The sequence below is a fragment of the Myotis nattereri genome (genome assembly GCF_964212035.1).
Source record: "Myotis nattereri genome assembly, chromosome: 1".
Classification (NCBI taxonomy): domain Eukaryota; kingdom Metazoa; phylum Chordata; class Mammalia; order Chiroptera; family Vespertilionidae; genus Myotis; species Myotis nattereri.
In genome coordinates, this window is record NC_138075.1 from 216686936 (window position 1) to 216703312 (window position 16377).

General features: G+C 46.0%; 1 protein-coding gene across 1 annotated transcript in view; it reads left to right on the plus strand.

The window, feature by feature from the left end:
* Positions 1-270: 270 nt before the first annotated feature.
* CCDC149 (coiled-coil domain containing 149) overlaps positions 271-16377 on the plus strand; it is a 99997-nt gene continuing 83890 nt past the window's right edge. Inside the window, exon 1 of the mRNA XM_081086612.1 lies at positions 271-576. Coding sequence (XP_080942738.1) covers positions 529-576 — 48 coding nt within the window. The 5' untranslated portion in view covers positions 271-528. The remainder of the gene's footprint in view (positions 577-16377) is intronic.

Here is a 16377-nt window from a genome sequence, read left to right on the forward strand (position 1 = left end):
AAATCTTTGTAGAATGTGCTTTACATCAGAAAGCAGAGCCAAGCCCGGTGGGGCTGGAAGAGAATGGGGGGGGGGGGGCTGATGGAGGTCGGGAAAGGGCAGGATTTAGGGATGCGCTTCTTGTGGGAGACACACAGGTGGCTGCCCAGCCCTCCTCCTGCCCCGCAGAGCGGTAGTGCTGGGGTCAGGGGTTACCTCCGGGCTGAGACCCGGCCGCCCCTTCCCTAGAGCCCGGGGCGGGCCGGGGCGGCCGGAGGGGTCCGGGCTGCGCCGGGCGAGCCGGCGGGGCTGTGGCTGCGGCCGCCCGGCCCGGCTCCTCCTCCCCTTCCTCCCGCCGAGGCTGACGTGGAGGCGACAGCGCGGGCGGCCGCAGGAGGCGGCAGCGCAGCGGCTCGAGGCTCCAGGCCCTCGCGGGGCCGGGCGGTGGCGACGGCGGCGGCGGCGGCGGCGCGGGAGGTGGAGGCGGCGGCGGAGGAGGCGGCGGAGGGCGGCGTCCGTGCAGCCCGCCCGCGCCTGCAGCAGGAGGCCATGAACGGCGACCGGACCGAGAGCGACTGGCAGGGGCTGGTGAGCGAGGTGAGGCCGCGGCGCCGGCCAGGCGGGAAGGGCCGGGCGAGCGGCCCCCGGTGCCGGGCCGTGCCCCCCGGGTGGCCGAGCCGGGCGGGGACGCGCGCACGGAGCCGGGGGAACGTGCACCGGGGGCTCCCGCGCCCGGCCCTGCGCGACCCGCCAGGTGCGCTGCTCCTCCGCTCTCCCCGGTCTACCCCGGGCCACTTTCCTCCTCGCCATCTGGTGACGGCCCGTGGGGAGGGAGGGGCCTTCCCTCCGCGGGGCCGGGCCGGGGATTGGAGCGTGCAGCCCGGATCCGGGAGGGAGGAGAGGGCGCCAAGCCCCACCTGCCTTCCTAGTAGCCAGTTTTGGAGCCAAGCGATTGGACGCCCGGCGCTGAAGTAGGAAGGTGGTGCCAGGAAATCCGGGCCCTGGGGCAACACTGGGCCAGGTGGCATTCCCTGCAATGGAGCTCTGGGTAGGGGAGTTCAGGGTCCTCCTTAGCCTCCATTCATTCACCGCTCAATGAAATCCACATGGGTTTACTGTGGGCCTACAAAGGAAACAGGTGCGGAGTCATTGGATTTGTGGAAGCAGAGAACACTAATATTTGTCATAATCACGTGACGCTGGGTCAGTGTTTTGGACTCTTACCCAATTTCCTCCTCAGTCCACCCTTAGAGATTTTGACTCGAGAGGGGCTCCCTGACCTCCCCAGGTGGGAGGGCTTGCTGATGCCTCCTTCTCACAGGTTGCTGGCCCTGTGATGCAGTCCCCCACGTCACCTAGGCAGGCTGACCATCCACCGGAAATGCGCTCTTCCCGCCCCCCTGAGAACTACCCTCCGTCCCCGAGGCGCAGGGGGCTTCTTTTCCTTATCCAGTGCACACATGCAGCGTGATGACCTTCTCTTCAGAACGTCCCCTGGGCCTCCAGGTCAGCCCGGGAACCGTCCTTAATGTCTCGTGTGTGCAAAGCGGTGCAGTTCTGAAGAGGAATGAGATGTCAGAGCTTCTGCCGTAGTTTAATTTGTTTACTCTTGGTCTAGTAAATGGAAACTCCTAACTGGACAGCGTGATGATCCATTGTATTGCAGTCTGTCCCCATCTCCCCCAACTTTTCAGGCTTTATGTCAAGGAATAGATCCTCTGGGCCTCTGTTCTCGTGGCCCACCAAGAATCATACCCAGCAGTTCAGGAGGCTGGAGGTGGTTCTGCATAGGAGGCCAGTGTTGGACTCTGGAATAGCAGCAGAATATTCACCACACCCACAGATGCTCACCGGATGCCTAGGAGGAGTCAGGTTCATTGCGGGGTCCTTGGGATTCAGTGGCGAAGACAGAACCTTTCTTGCCATCAAAGGACTCCTGGAGCATATGGTAGAATTTGGGAGGGGCCTTCCCAAACGATACGAATACTAAGGAAATAAAAAGAATGGAACATGAAGGTTGGAAAACCAAAGGGAGGAGGTGTACTGTATTGTAATCTAGTGGCCCTGCTAGGCTGTGTGTTTTGTTTGGCTTTCTTCCAGTGGCCTACATGGAGCACCACACACACAAGGTGCTCAGAAAATGCTTGCAGAGTAAGTTGAGATCCAGGACATGTCTTGCCTATCCCAGACTTACGCTTTCTCCCCTCCACAGGCATTCATTAAAGGCTTAGGATGTGGAAGACACAGAGCGAGGGGCTGGGGGATGGGAAAATGAATGCAAAATGCTTCCCGCCTTCGCAATAGCTAATGACGATTCAGGTCCATCTTCGATCTTAAGCATTTTACATGGCCCGTTCTCATAATGGGGTGAGGGATAAATTATTTCTGATTTTATGGATAAGGAGACTGTGGCTGAGACAGGCTAAGAGCTTGCTTGGAGCCTCACAGCCAGAGGCACAGAGTTGGATCCCTGGTTTTTCTGACTCCGGAGCTTGGCATCACTAGGCCACACTGTGTATTTTAATCATCTCTGCATCTGTCTGTATCTTCCACTAGACAGCGGTCGCCAACCGGTGGTCCACGAGGTCTGAAAGATTGGCGACCGCTGCACTAGACAATAGGTTCTCCAAGGGAGGGGACCATGTCTTGTTCATTTTTGAATCCTCAGCAACTGGATTAAATGTTTCACAGAATATGATCTATAGATCACCTACATCAGAGTCATTTTAGGAGCAAAGAGTGCAAAGAGTCATTCTGTATTTTGGGGAAAATACAATATGTTGAGTCTTACCCCAAATCTACTGTAGTGGATTGAAATCTCCCTCCCCGCCCTCCAATGGGTACATCTAACTGCTGTCTCTCCCCTTCCACCCCCCATGAATGTGAACTTATTTGGAAATAGGGTCTTTGCAGATATAATCAAGTTTAGGATCTCAGGATGATCTCATCCTAGATTTACAGTGGGCCTACATCTGAGCGGTGTCCTCCCTTAGAAGAGAAGAGAGAATTGAGCCATAGAGCTACAAGGGGAAAGGCTGTGAGAAGGCTGAGACACACCCAGAGGGAGCTCATATAAACATGGCTTTTTGACACACAACGATTTCTGCAGAAGTCCTGATGTCTACCTCTCGCACGGGGTCTGCACGCCAGCACCCTGCCTGCCCAAGGTCTGTGCTCTCTTTCAATCAGTTTGCTTCCTTAGCTTGCCTCTAGGAAGCAGTTTTCATTTAAAATGATTCTACAGACATCAGTTTTACTTTCACCTTTTCAGTGTAACAAGCTGAAATGACAGCCTTCTCACAGGCCCTGGAGTAAACGTGGCCATGCGTGTGAAAGGGGCATGGCTGGTGGTCTATTTTGAAAATTAAATGTCTGGGGAGGGGGACATGTTCTTCTTATCACCACCTGAGGTGATCTCTCAAAATCAAGGGGAGATCTTGAAAGGCAGCCGTGCGGGCAATCAATAACTTTTTATTTCCAAGATAAAAATCCTGGCCATCTTTCAGCCTAGTGCCCTATGATAAACCATGGCTAATGAATTTTGGTTAATTAATTAGATAGCAATCACTCTTGTCCCTTGACTGTGTTGTATGCAGTGCTGTTAGGCAGATGGAAGACAGTTAACCCTGGGCCTCTGCCCCAAGAGTAGCCACTGACTTTTGGAAGAGAGGCGTTTTGAAGAGGCGTAGAGTCTGGCTCTGTGATTGAGGGCATAGCTCTCTGTCTCAGTTTTTGACTCAGATCTGGGGTGGTGAGTTTTGACTCTATGTCTTTCTTTTTCTTTTTCTTTTCTTGTTATCCTTACCTGAGGATATGTTTATTGATTTGAGAGAGAGAGAGGAAGAGGAACATCGATATGAGAGTGAAACATTGATCAGTTGCCTCCTGTATGCGCCCCAACCCGTGATGGAACTCACCGCTTAGGTATGTGCCCTGACCAGGAATTGAACCCGCAACCTTCTGATCTATGGGATGACTTTCCAACCAGCTGAGCCACCTGGCCAGGACTCTAGCTGTTTCTTGATGCAAATGATCAAAAACCCAATCCAAAATGGTTCATATTAGAGGGAATATTTTGGCTGATGTTGTGGGTCAAATTGTGTCCCCAAGAAGATAAGTATCTGTGAATGCCACCTTATTTGGAAATAGAGCCTTGAAGATCTAATCAAGTTAAGGTGAGGTCATTAGAGTGGGCTCCTAATCCAATGACCAACATTCTTATAGTAAGAAGAGGGAAATGTGACACAAAATTGCACAAAGGGAAGACAAGGTGAAGTCACGGAGGAAAGAAGGCCATGTGATAACAGGTAGAGACTGGAGTTATGCGACTCAAAGCCGAAGAACGCCACGATCAATCGCCGGCCACTACCAGAATCCAGGAAGAGGCAAGGAAGGATCCTCCCCTAGAGCTTTATGAAGGAGCATGGCCCTGCTGACACCTTGATTTTGGACTTCCAACTCCCAAGAATATCAGAGAACTAGCTTCTGTTGTTTCAAGACACCAGCTTTTGGCACTTTGTTGTGGCAGCCTTAGCCAACTAACACAGCTGATGTGACTAAAATAGGGGTGACTTTGGGCACAGCTGGATTCGGCGCTCAAGCAGATGCTTCCTCTCCATCTTTGGGTCTGCTTGCTTACCGCCTTCAGTCTCAGCCTCCCAGCCTCTCAAGTTCAAGTCCAGAGGAGAAGCCAGAAACTCTTATGTGGTAGATCCTATAAAGTCCCAGGAGTCACTCCAGTTGAACTCAGATCATTTGCCTTCCCTGGGAGAAATCGCTCAGGAGTGTAGTGATGTGATTATCTTAGGCCTGGAGTTGTGCACGGCCCTGCTCAGACCACATAGACTGAGAGAGGGTTGGGACATTCGAGGCTGGTTGCCAGAAGAAGGGGACTGGATGTTGAGAGAATCACCACACTGTGCAACTTCTCTGAGCTTCATTCTCTCATCTTTAAATAGGATAATAAAGTACTTACCTCATAGGTGCTATAATTGTGAGGCTCAATTAAATAGCCCTGTTAGTGCTTAGTTTTCCACCTGGTAGAAAGTGTTTAGTGATCACTGGTACAATAAGCATGAACCTCAGGACACAAATTCAGGTGTTCACAAAATGAAAACTTCTTTATTTTGCTATAACACCTTAATTTTGATTGCAAATTCACACTGTGAGGGTGGTGGAAATGTAATCTGAATTGGAGTCATAACTCTTTCCTTGAACTTGTATTTAAGTTCTAGGGGGCTCAAGTAGTGCTCAGCCATTGGCGGTGGTAATGGGGTGGAGAGCTATTTTTAAAAATATGTTTTTATTTATTTTAGAGAGAGATGCAGGGAGAGGGGGAGGGAGGGAGAGAGAGAGAGAGAGGGAGAGAGAGAGAGAGAAAGAGACATTGATCGGCTGCCTCCTGCACATCCCTTACTGGGCATCAAGTCCAAAACCCAGGCATGCCTGACCCAGAATCGAACCTCTCGGTGCATGGGATGATGGGACAAGGCTCAACCAAGTGGCCGGGGGAGGACTATTTTTGTTGAGCCACACTCTCCTCATTTCAGTCTAGTATCTGGTTACTGGTCACTGGATGTCACTGCGGTGTCCTCCTTTGTTCCTCTCTTGGGCCTCCCTGGCCCTTCATCTGTACCACACCCACATGGCTTTGGGTGAACGAAGTACAAGTTGGTGTAGTGCCTTCACTGCTCTGGGCATGGGGGACTTCAAGCTCTTGCCCAGTGTGGGTGCAAGGTCATAGTCTGTTGCCCCCAAATCACTCCTGAGCTGAGGAAAACTTTGGGAAACTATTGTGCCCTTGTCTGCATAGATGCACCACACAACACCAGGCTGGGTCCTGAGATAATGGGGTTATTTTGTAATTCCTAAGAAAAAAGGGTGTGTTTATTAGGGTAAAGTCTAGGCTACTATACCAAAGATCCCTATCCTCCCCAACTCACCCCCCACTATATTGTTTTAAATCAGGTAGATATGTCACGTCACAATGTGGTAGCCCAGGCTGGGAGAGCAGCCCTGCTTCATGGGTCATTTGAGAACTCAAGGTTTTCTCCATCTTGTTACTTCACTGAATCTTAGGGGTTGGTCCTCAACAGTGTGGTTAAAGCATGGTTGTTGCCATGGTTTTGTCCCAGCCCATGGGAAGTGGGGGGAGGACAGGGAGAGAGAGAAAGAAGGGGGGAGTTCAGAGCAAAGGGCTTTTCTTTAATTAGGGATGTCTTCAGAGCTTTATGAATCACTTCTGCTCACATCCCATTGGTCTAATCATAGCCACGTGGCCATCACTAGCTGCAAGGGAGCCTAAGGATGGCAGTCTTTAGCTGGACATGCCTAACTTAAATTAGGGGCAGTTACTCTTATCATTACCTGAGGTGATCTTTCAAAGTTTGGGAGATTAAAAAGTAAGAAGGGGTATATAGGACACAGAAATCCCCAAGAAGAAGAGAAAAAAAAAAAGGATAAATTGGACTTCACCAAAATTAAAAACTTCTATTTTGTTAAAGACCCTGTAAATACAAGCCACAGACTGGAAGAAAATGTGTGCAGAACACGTAGCTTATATCCAGAATATATAAAGAACTCTCACAACTCAATAATAATAAAAAAAACCCAACAACCTAATTTTAAAAATGGGCAGAAGAGTTAACAGAAGGTGCACTCAGCAAGAGATTTGCCTGGCAAATAAGCATATGAACAGATATTCAGCATCATCCGCCATTAGGGAAATGTAAATGAAAACCACAAGATGCTGAAGACACACGTATTGGAATGAAAAAAAACAAACATGAAAAATGGACAAACCAAGTGCTGACAAGCATGAGGCACATGGGAAGTCCCATATGAGGCTGGAGGAATAGAAAAGGTATACCCACTTTTGAAAACAGTTTTGCAGTTTCTCATCAAGTCATACATACACTTAACCAAACAACCCAGCAATCCTACTTGTAGGTATTGACCCAGGAGAAATGAAGATACACGTTCAGACAAAAACTTGTATGTGAATGCTTAGAGAGGTCTTATTTATAATTGCTGAAAACTGGAAATAATCCCAATTAATGGGTGAGCAGATGAACTGTGCTCCATCCTTTAACAGAATCCTGCTCAGTGTTAAGGTGGAACAGACGATTGATCCATACAAAAAGTTGATGATTGTTAGAAACATTTGGTAACTGAAAGAAGCCAGAGACTCAAATGTTCCTACTGTAAGATTCCATTTATATGAAATTCTTGAAAAGGTAGAACAAAAAAGACAAAAACCAAATTGATTTTTGCTGGAGCCTGGGAGAGGGGTGAGTGGAGCATGCAGAAACTTTGGGGAATGATGGCCATATTCTCTGCCTTGATTGTGGGGATGACTACAAGACTGTACAGGTTTGTGAAAATTTATAGAACGGTATACCTAAAAAGGGTGAATTTTTCTCTATGTAAATTATGCCCCTAATTTACATAGAGAAATCTATTTTCTTTTAAAGGGAGAAAAGGATATTCAAGACAGCTATCATTATAGAGACTTCACTCTTTACTTCTCCAATTCCTCAACTCATCAGGTTTCCATCAGAACTAGCCATGCCCTCACCTCTGTCCCCAGCCTCACTTCCTTCTCCCCACCCCATGCTGATTGGGCGAAGCTCAGTGTTTATCCTTCCTAGCAACTCTGATTTTGCCCCCTTTCCAACTTTGAGATCTTTTCTAGTCTTTTATGTGTGTGGAGGAATCATGGGGAAGGGAGCTAGTGGGGAGACTCTTGTAAGCCCTGATGTCTTCAGGACCAGGCTCTCAAAACTGAAAAGCCAGTCACTTTGTTACCTGTGTTCTGCTGGGCACTCCCCTCTTTGGAACACAAAGGCAGAATGTCTGGCTCCTAAAAAGGGAGTCATGCCTCTCCCTTTCCTTGAACTTCTAAAAAGGGACAGGAGTATGTGGGGAGAAACAGCATGGGGTTACAGGAAGTAGAGGCAAGATGGATTGATAGAGTATCAGTTAATATTTCAAAGCATTACTTTTATTAATAATGTTATTAAATGAAAAAGAATGGTGTACAATAGTGAATAATATCTCTTAGACACATGTATCTCTTGCATTTGGTGAGGCTTTATGAAATAGGAGAAAGCTTCTTAAAAGAAGTGGAACTTGAACTGTGTCCTTCCCTTTGGGTTGAAGAGGGTATGGGGCAGTCATGACAGGAAACAGGCGTGACACTGGGCTGGTGGTTGACCTCTGAGGAAATACTCCAGATAAAGACAGAAACCCAGTGGGTTGAGGTATAGAAGATAGTAAGGTTGGCTAGCCAGGATGGACCAGATGGTGAAAGACTTCCAAAGCAAGACAGGAGGGTAGCTGGTAGCAGAGAGGCACTGGATGCTATTCTAGCTGGAATACAAGTTGATGAGAATACTTGGGAAAGATTTGTTTCCACTGAACTCGGTAACCACTCAGCCTTCATTTGCCAAATAAAGACAAATTTGGTAGCTTAGCCAGGAATCAGGGAAAGATAAGATGAGAGATCAGTAATCTAGTTTTTCTGTCCCCATCAACATTCCCAAATATTCCTCTTGCGTCTATATCATTCCACTTACATGGTTTTTGAACTGACCCTTGACTTATCTCTCTTGCTACTGGATCCAAAAGACCTAGAACTCCTTGAAAGTGGTGACCACGTGTTATTCATTTGTGACCTGAACACTTAGTGGTGTACCTTGCCCTCCGTAGGTGCTCAGTACGTGTAGGCTATATGAATGCGTGGATGCTTGAATGAATGACGTGGATACAGCATCCGTGGGAATAGAGAAAAAGGGATGGCGATAAGGAAGAGTTTAAAGGATGACCCTTTCATAGCCAACTGGATTGGAATATGAGATGGAGAGTCCAAGATGACCCCTGATGGGTGGCTAGAGCGTGGGGATGCCGGGTTCAACAGAAGACCGAGTCTGCTGAGAGGAGGAGGAGTTCCATTTAGAACTCTGCATTGTTCAGTCTCCTGGGAGCGCTAGAACTCCGATGAGCAAGCTTAATGCTTACTGGATGCATTTTTGATGAGCAGCTCTCCTCACAGAGGCAGATGATTTCAGAGTAAGTTTATTAAAATTAGCATGTAGGGGAAAGTGAGCACAACGGCTATTTTTATCTGATGGAATTCATGTTCTCTCCTGTGCAGGGGAATTCGCACGTGTGCTCCTAAAATTGACAACTTACACCCTTATTATGTTAAAAATTAATTTACTGACTCTCGCATTGAGTAAAATAATTGACCGAAGATTAGAAGAAGACTTTGGCTAGCCCTTGAATGAAAATGACCAGAGCGGATGACATGTCTTTCTCACTGCCTGGTTTTCCACCAATAAGACCACACTGGGGCCTTGGGTACCTCACAGCGGAGGACTTTGCTTAGTGGAGAATCTGCATCTCTCGCCCATCAGGTAACCTGGCACCAGTGGTAGGGGACAGTCCCTAAGGAGCACAAACCTTTGGTTAATTTTTTATTTTGAAATCTTCCCGTTTTCATTTCGCCTCTCCTAGTCTACTCTGTTTTCATTATGCTATGCTATTTTGTTGTAACACACACCTTTTTTTTAAAAGAAATTATTTCAAAATATTTATTTTAATATGTTCAGAACAAAGTGTAATCATTATAATTTAAGAAATACAAAATTAAGAGAAAACAAAACATCTGAGGAAAATAATTGCAATACTCAGATATTGAATTAAAAGACACTGAAAAAGAGTACTTGTTGAAACAGTGACGCTTGATAGAATATTAACTAGATTATTAAAAGTTTAAAAAGCTACTGTGTTATTATATAGTGGCTAGAAGCAGCAGTGTTTGATCTGATGAAGAATTGGCAAATAGCCATGAGCAATGGTTAAGCGTCCTATGGGACTGACTTTCAGAAAATCAGGTTTTGAACCACCACACATCCTAATTATGTTCAGGGTACCAGGTCTTCTTCAAGCCAGTCTGCCCTCTACACAACTAACCTATAGGGTCACCTTAAGAAAAAAAAACAAATGCTTTCACCAGGTTCTCTTGTTCAGAAGCCTTCCATGGCTCCTCATTACTAGCATTCAAAGCCCTCCTCAAACTGGCCTTGACCTTCCTGGCCTATGTCTCGCTGCTCCACTCATAAATGAGCTGCTCCAGCCAAACTGATCTGTCATGCTTTCTGGCTTCCGTCTTATTTTCACGTCCTGGCCTCATGCAGGCTGGCCTTCCACTTCTTCCCTGAGGTGAACTAGAAGCCCACACCCCTCATAAAGTCTCCCAAGGTTGAAGTGAGCTCTTCATCCTGTTCCACTCTACAGGCAAGGTTACAAACTGCTCGCACAGCACTTACATGCTCCCTAAGAAAGGAAAGCACCTTCCATGTGTGTGCATCTTAGCTCCAGCACAAGTTACTGAGCTCCTCAGAGACCGGACTGTGACCATCTGTATTGGGTAGGAAATGGGAATTCTAGAATGATGAGCTTCAGCCCTAGTCTGTGTGGCTTAGTTGGTTAGAGCACCTTTCCGTGCACTGAAGGGTTATCGTTTGGATTCTGGTTCATGGCACATACCAGGTTTTCGGGTTTGATCCTGGTACAGGCTCATACAGGAGACAACCGGTATTTCTCTCATACATTGATATGTCTCTCTCTCTCTCTCTCTCTCTCTCTCTCTCTCTCTCTCTCTCTCTCTCTCTGATTTTAGAGAGAGCGGAAGGATCCTGGCTCAGGCTTTCGTGGGTCACATGTCATCAAGCTGTACCACTAGGCAGCTACATGGTCATGGGCAAATCTCCTGACTTATCCAGGCCTCAGTTTCTCTGGACTTTATATGGTGAGGATAACAATATCTGCCTTGTGTCTCTCATTTAAGATGAGGATACAATGTGGTGATGTGAAAATAGGGTTTAAAGTCACCAACCCGCTATAGCCGAGGTGGTGGTCCTATCCTTGCCTGGGCTTTAAGAAAACCCTTCCAGGCCTTCAATGATGCTTCTGCAGAGAGAGGTGATGTGTCAGCTGCCGGCTGTCAAGATGATGCCATTGAAAATTCATATTGATGGGGCACAGATTGACGGATCTGCTGGCTCTGCCATCTGCAGACCCATGACCAAGGCAATATTGGAGGTGGCAGGCATGAGACTCCCTTCTCCTAGCCAGGTCCAATTTGCTTTTTAATTTTCTCTGGCCTGGTGAGTTCTGTCAGGGCCACTCTCTCACCTTCTCTTCTTTCCGGATAGTCTCCGGCATTGCCAGACCTTTCAGCATAGTTGTAACTACTCAGTCAATTCCTGAGCACTTCAATCTCCATGGCCTTTTCTGCTCTCCCCTTATTCACCTTCTATCACACCCTCTTGCTGTCCCCCAGTCCAATCTTCTGCCCCGATGGATCTGCCCTTCCATTTGCATCCCTCTCTGGTTGTTAGCCATCTGCTGACTACTTCACTTCCCTTGTTTGTTGGAGTCTTGAACAAGCCTCCTCTTAAGCTGATGGCAATGCTCAGGAAAAGACACAGCTAACAGTTATCCCTCTCCCCCTGGGTTCTTGCAGGTGCCCACCAGCTTCCTGCCTCCTGCATCTCCTTCTCCCTTCCCAGCCTGCCCATAAAACTCCGGGCCGGATCCTTCCTTGTTCAAAGACCTCCATCGTTCCTTTTGGCTCTCACTTTGGTTCAGACTCTGTTGTCATCGAAGGCCTTTCTTACTTTCATCTAAACCAAACATTCCAACCTTGTTTTGTATTTTTCCTTTTCACATGTCCCGTGCTCCTGGCAAACGGAACCACTTTGGGTTTCCACGTACTTGGCCTTGGCTCAGGTTGTGCCCTCTGTCTGAAATGCTTGTTCTCTTGCCCCTCCTCACTTCTGCAAGGCTTAGTCACGATCACCTCACCCCCCAACTGAAAGCTCCCTTGCCTTCTGCGATCCCATAGCATCTAAGCACGCCTCCGTGACCGGTGTCTCCCTGGCCGCCTTATGCTGAAATCATTTATGTTCTGCCTCGCCTCCAGCTGAGAGTTACTCCAAGCAGGAAAGGGCTGATTCATCTGTGAATCGCCCACTGTGCCCAGTGCACAGTCCTGTGTGTAGTGAACGAATTTATAAGGGATGACAAACCTACTGAGTTCTTAGTTAACACTTGAGTTGAAAACAATGATATCTATTTATTTTGGTCAGAACACCATTTTCCTCTGTTTCTTCCTCCAAAGTCTTTTTACATCCATTTGATCTCACAGACCTTCTGAGTTTCAAAAGACTGAGATATTTTAAAGGTAGTAAGTCAGATCTCCTTTTAATACGATCTAAGGGATTTATGAATTTACTAGAAGACATTCATCCTCCCTTCTTTTCCTTCTTTTCTTCCAAACTGGAGTTTCATGGCATCAGATATATTGCTTGGAAAGAGTCAGGCAGAAGCTTCGGGTGGGAAGTCGTTTGGTTGTAAAGAGCTGCTTTTTATGATGGGCTCTGACCTGTATCATGTGGGTCTGGCACATGCCAGCCCTGAACTCTGCTCTGAACTACAATTTAACCTTGCTCCAAAGTCATCTACCACCCAACGTTGACTCTTGTGCAAAGAAATTGTGTAATTTCTTTGATTCCTATGCTCATTGTCTCTTCATGAGAAATAAAAAAGACAGCTCCTTACCTTTGACTTTCCTCTCATGATATTGAAGACTATGTCCCAGGCACTTTGCTAAAAGTTGGAGTGCAAAGTGCAGCAGGCTATTGCCACCTTCCTCTGCATTCCTAATCTAATCCCCATGACCTCCTTGACAGGACGAGCAGGGGTAGGGTCCTCATTTAGTAGGCAAATACATGGAAAGTCAAGCCCTCCTTTATGGTCACTGGGCAAGAAGCAAGTGTATGGAGCTCAACCTTTTAATTTCAAGTGAGATAGGTGTGTTTCCTGCCCGGAGCCTTGGGTGCAGACCCCCTGCCACTCACATCAGTCGGCCCCGCTCTAAACCCAAGACCTTGAGCTGAAAGAGAGACTTTTGGGGTCCAGTTTCAGATTTCTGCCCAGACTTCTATATGGGCTGGAAGTTGAGCGAAAGTGGTGTCGGGAGACCTGTGGATGAGACCATATCTTGAAGGACAATCAGGACACCACTTCTGCCTTTGTAGGCAGACGGGTGTGACCCAGTTCCATTGTGAGAGAGTCTAACAGTGCCAAGGATTCACCCACTGCCCCACTCCCTCCTGCTTCACCCCCAGCACAGGGGTTCCTTAGGTAGCTGTGGGGGCCCTGCCTGTGATGGACTGAATCTGTGGTTGGGGAAGAAAAGTGAGTAGCCAAAGGTAGTACCTGGAGATGATAAAGCCTTGGGTCATAGTGGATTTAACTTGAAACATTCAAGTAATATGAATTCACTGCACCCCCTAAATTTAGAAACTATAGATCAGGGATGGCGAACCTTTTGAGCTCGGCATGTCAGCATTTTGAAAAACCCTAACTTAACTCTGGTGCCGTGTCACATATAGAAATTTTTTGATATTTGCAACCATAATAAAACAGATTTATATTTTTGATATTTATTTTATATATTTAAATGCCACTTAACAAAGAAAAATCAATCAAAAAAATGAGTTCACATGTCGCCTCTGACACTCATGTCGTAGGTTCGTCATCACTGCTATAGATACATTGAAAAGGGAAAAATTATTTCAGTACTCAGAGCTGACTGCTGTTAATATTTTTGTGCATAATCTTTCAGACATTTTCTCATGGCTTTATTTCTAAAACTGAGTTTATATCATAAGCTATTTTATGTTTTTATTTGTATGGAGGCTCACATACATCAGTGAATGCACACAGTGAAAGCTCAATGTTTTTTCACATGTGTGTGCGTCCATGTAACCACCACCTAGATCCAGATCCAGAACATTCCCAGTTCCCCAGAGGTTCTGCATGTCCTTTTCCTCTCCCCCCCCCCCCCAGGTAACCATACTCTGACTGTGTCAGTGTATGCTTTTTTATTCTCTTGCCTACTCAGCAATAAGGAGTGAATGGCCTCCATGTCGCTAGCTCGTTGTCATTATCCTCACAATCATCAGTCATAATGGCAGCATAGAGTCCAAGTATTGACAAGGTAGCATTTGTTGGGCTTTGAGCACATCTTAGAAATACTGATTGCATTGTTCCCCACCATCAGGAGGCCCAGACGTCTGATCAGGGCTCTATTTAGCTCTACAACAGGCTGCAGGCCCAGTGACTGGAGGTTTTCCTGTGTGTTTTTCTGCAAGGCCTGCTTGTGCCCTCCCTGGCTTGCTTGCTTCTTTGAGTGCACGTGTGTCATGCTGAACATCCTGCTGACCACTCCATGTGCTGGACAGGGCATCCTGCAGCCTCACACATGGTACAAAGATTTTTACAGGACAGCAAATTTAGGGTGTGACTTCTTCCCATTCCTTAACTTCTTTTTTTATTATTTTTTTAATTCTTTATTGATTAAGGTATTACATATGTGTCCTTATCCCCTCACTGCCTCCCCCCCCCCGCCCCCCCAGCTCATGCCCTCACCCCCTAGTGTCTGTGTCCATTGGTTAGGCTTATATGCATGCATACAAGTCCTTTGGTTGATCTCTCCCCCTTCCCCCCCACCTTTCCCTGCCTTCCCTCTGAGGTTTGACAGTCTGATCAATGCTTCTCTGTCTTTGGATCGGTTTTTGTTCATCAGTTTATGTTTTTCATTATACACCACAAATGAGTGAGATCATGTGATATTTATCTTTCTCTAACTGACTTATTTCGCTTAGCATAATGCTCTCCAGGTCCATCCATGCTGTTGTGAATGGTAGGAGTTCCTTCTTTTTTACAGCAGCATAGTATTCCATTGTGTAGACGTACCACAGTTTTCTAATCCTATCATCTGCTGATGGGCATTTAGGCTGTTTCCAAATCTTAGCTGTTGTTAATTGTGCTTCTATGAACGTAGGGGTGCATATATCCTTTCTGATTGATGTTTCTAATTTCTTGGGATATATTCCTAGAAGTGGGATCACTGGGTCAAATGGGAGTTCCATTTTTAGTTTTTTGAGGAAACTCCATACTGTTCTCCACAGTGGCTGCACCAGTCTGCATTCCCACCAGAAGTGCACGAGGGTTCCTTTTTCTCTGCATCCTCGCCAGCACTTATCATTTATTGATTTGTTGATGATAGCCATTCTGACAGGTGTGAGATGGTATCGCATTGCCGTTTTGATTTGCATCTCTTGGATGATTAGTAACTTTAAGCATGTTTTCATATGTCTCTTGTCCTTCTGTATATCCTCTTTCAAAAAGTATCTATTTAGTTCCATTGCCCATTTTTTGATTGGGTGGTTTATCTTCCTTTTGTTAAGTTGTATGAGTTCCCTGTAAATGTTGGAGATTAAACCTTTATCGGTGATAACATTGGCAAATATATATATTCTCCCATGCAGTGGGCTTTCTTATTGTTTTGTTGATGGTTTCTTTTGCTGTGCAGAAGCTTTTTATTTTGATGTAGTCCCATTTGTTTATTTCTCTTTAGTTTCCATTGCCCTAGGAGCTGTATCGGTGAAGATATTGCTTCGGCATATGTCTGAGATTTTGCTGCCTGTGGATTCCTCTAAGATTTTTATGGTGTCCCATCTTACATTTCAGTCTTTTATCCATTTTGAGTTTATTTTTGTGTGTGGTGTAAGTTGGTGATCTAGTTTCATTTTTTTTTGCATGTATGTGTTCAATTTTCCCAACACCATTTATTGAAGAGATTGTCTTGACTCCATTGTATACTCTTGCCTCCTTTGTCAAATATTAATTGAGCATAGTGATTTGGGTTGATTTCTGGGTTTTCTATTCTATTTCATTGGTCTATATGACTGTTCTTGTGCCAGTACCAGGCAGTCTTGAGGACAGTGTCTTCATAATGTAGCTTGATATCTGGTATTGAGATCCCTCCTACTTTGTTCTTCTTTCTCAGGATTGCTGCAGCTATTTGGGGTCTTTTTTTAATCCATATGAATTTTTGGAGTGTTCATTCTAGGTCTGTGAAATATGTCATTGGTATTTTAATGGGGATTGCATTGAATCTATAGATTGCTTTGGGTAGTATGGACATTTTAATGATGTTGATTCTACCAGTCGATGAACACGGTATGTTCTTCCATTTGTTTATGTCTTCCTCTATGTCTTTTTTCAACCTTTGGTAGTTTTGCAAGTACAGGTCTTTTACCGCCTTAGTTATTTATTCCTAGGTATCTTAATTTTTTGTTGCAATGGTAAAAGGGGTTGCTTTTTAAATCTCTCTTTCTGTAAGTTCACTATTGGTGTATAAATGTGCCATCAATTTCTGGGTGTTAATTTTGTATCCTGCTACATTGCCGAATTAATTTACTAAGTCCAATAATTTTTTGATGGAGTCTTTAGGGTTTTCTATGTACTGTATCATGTAAT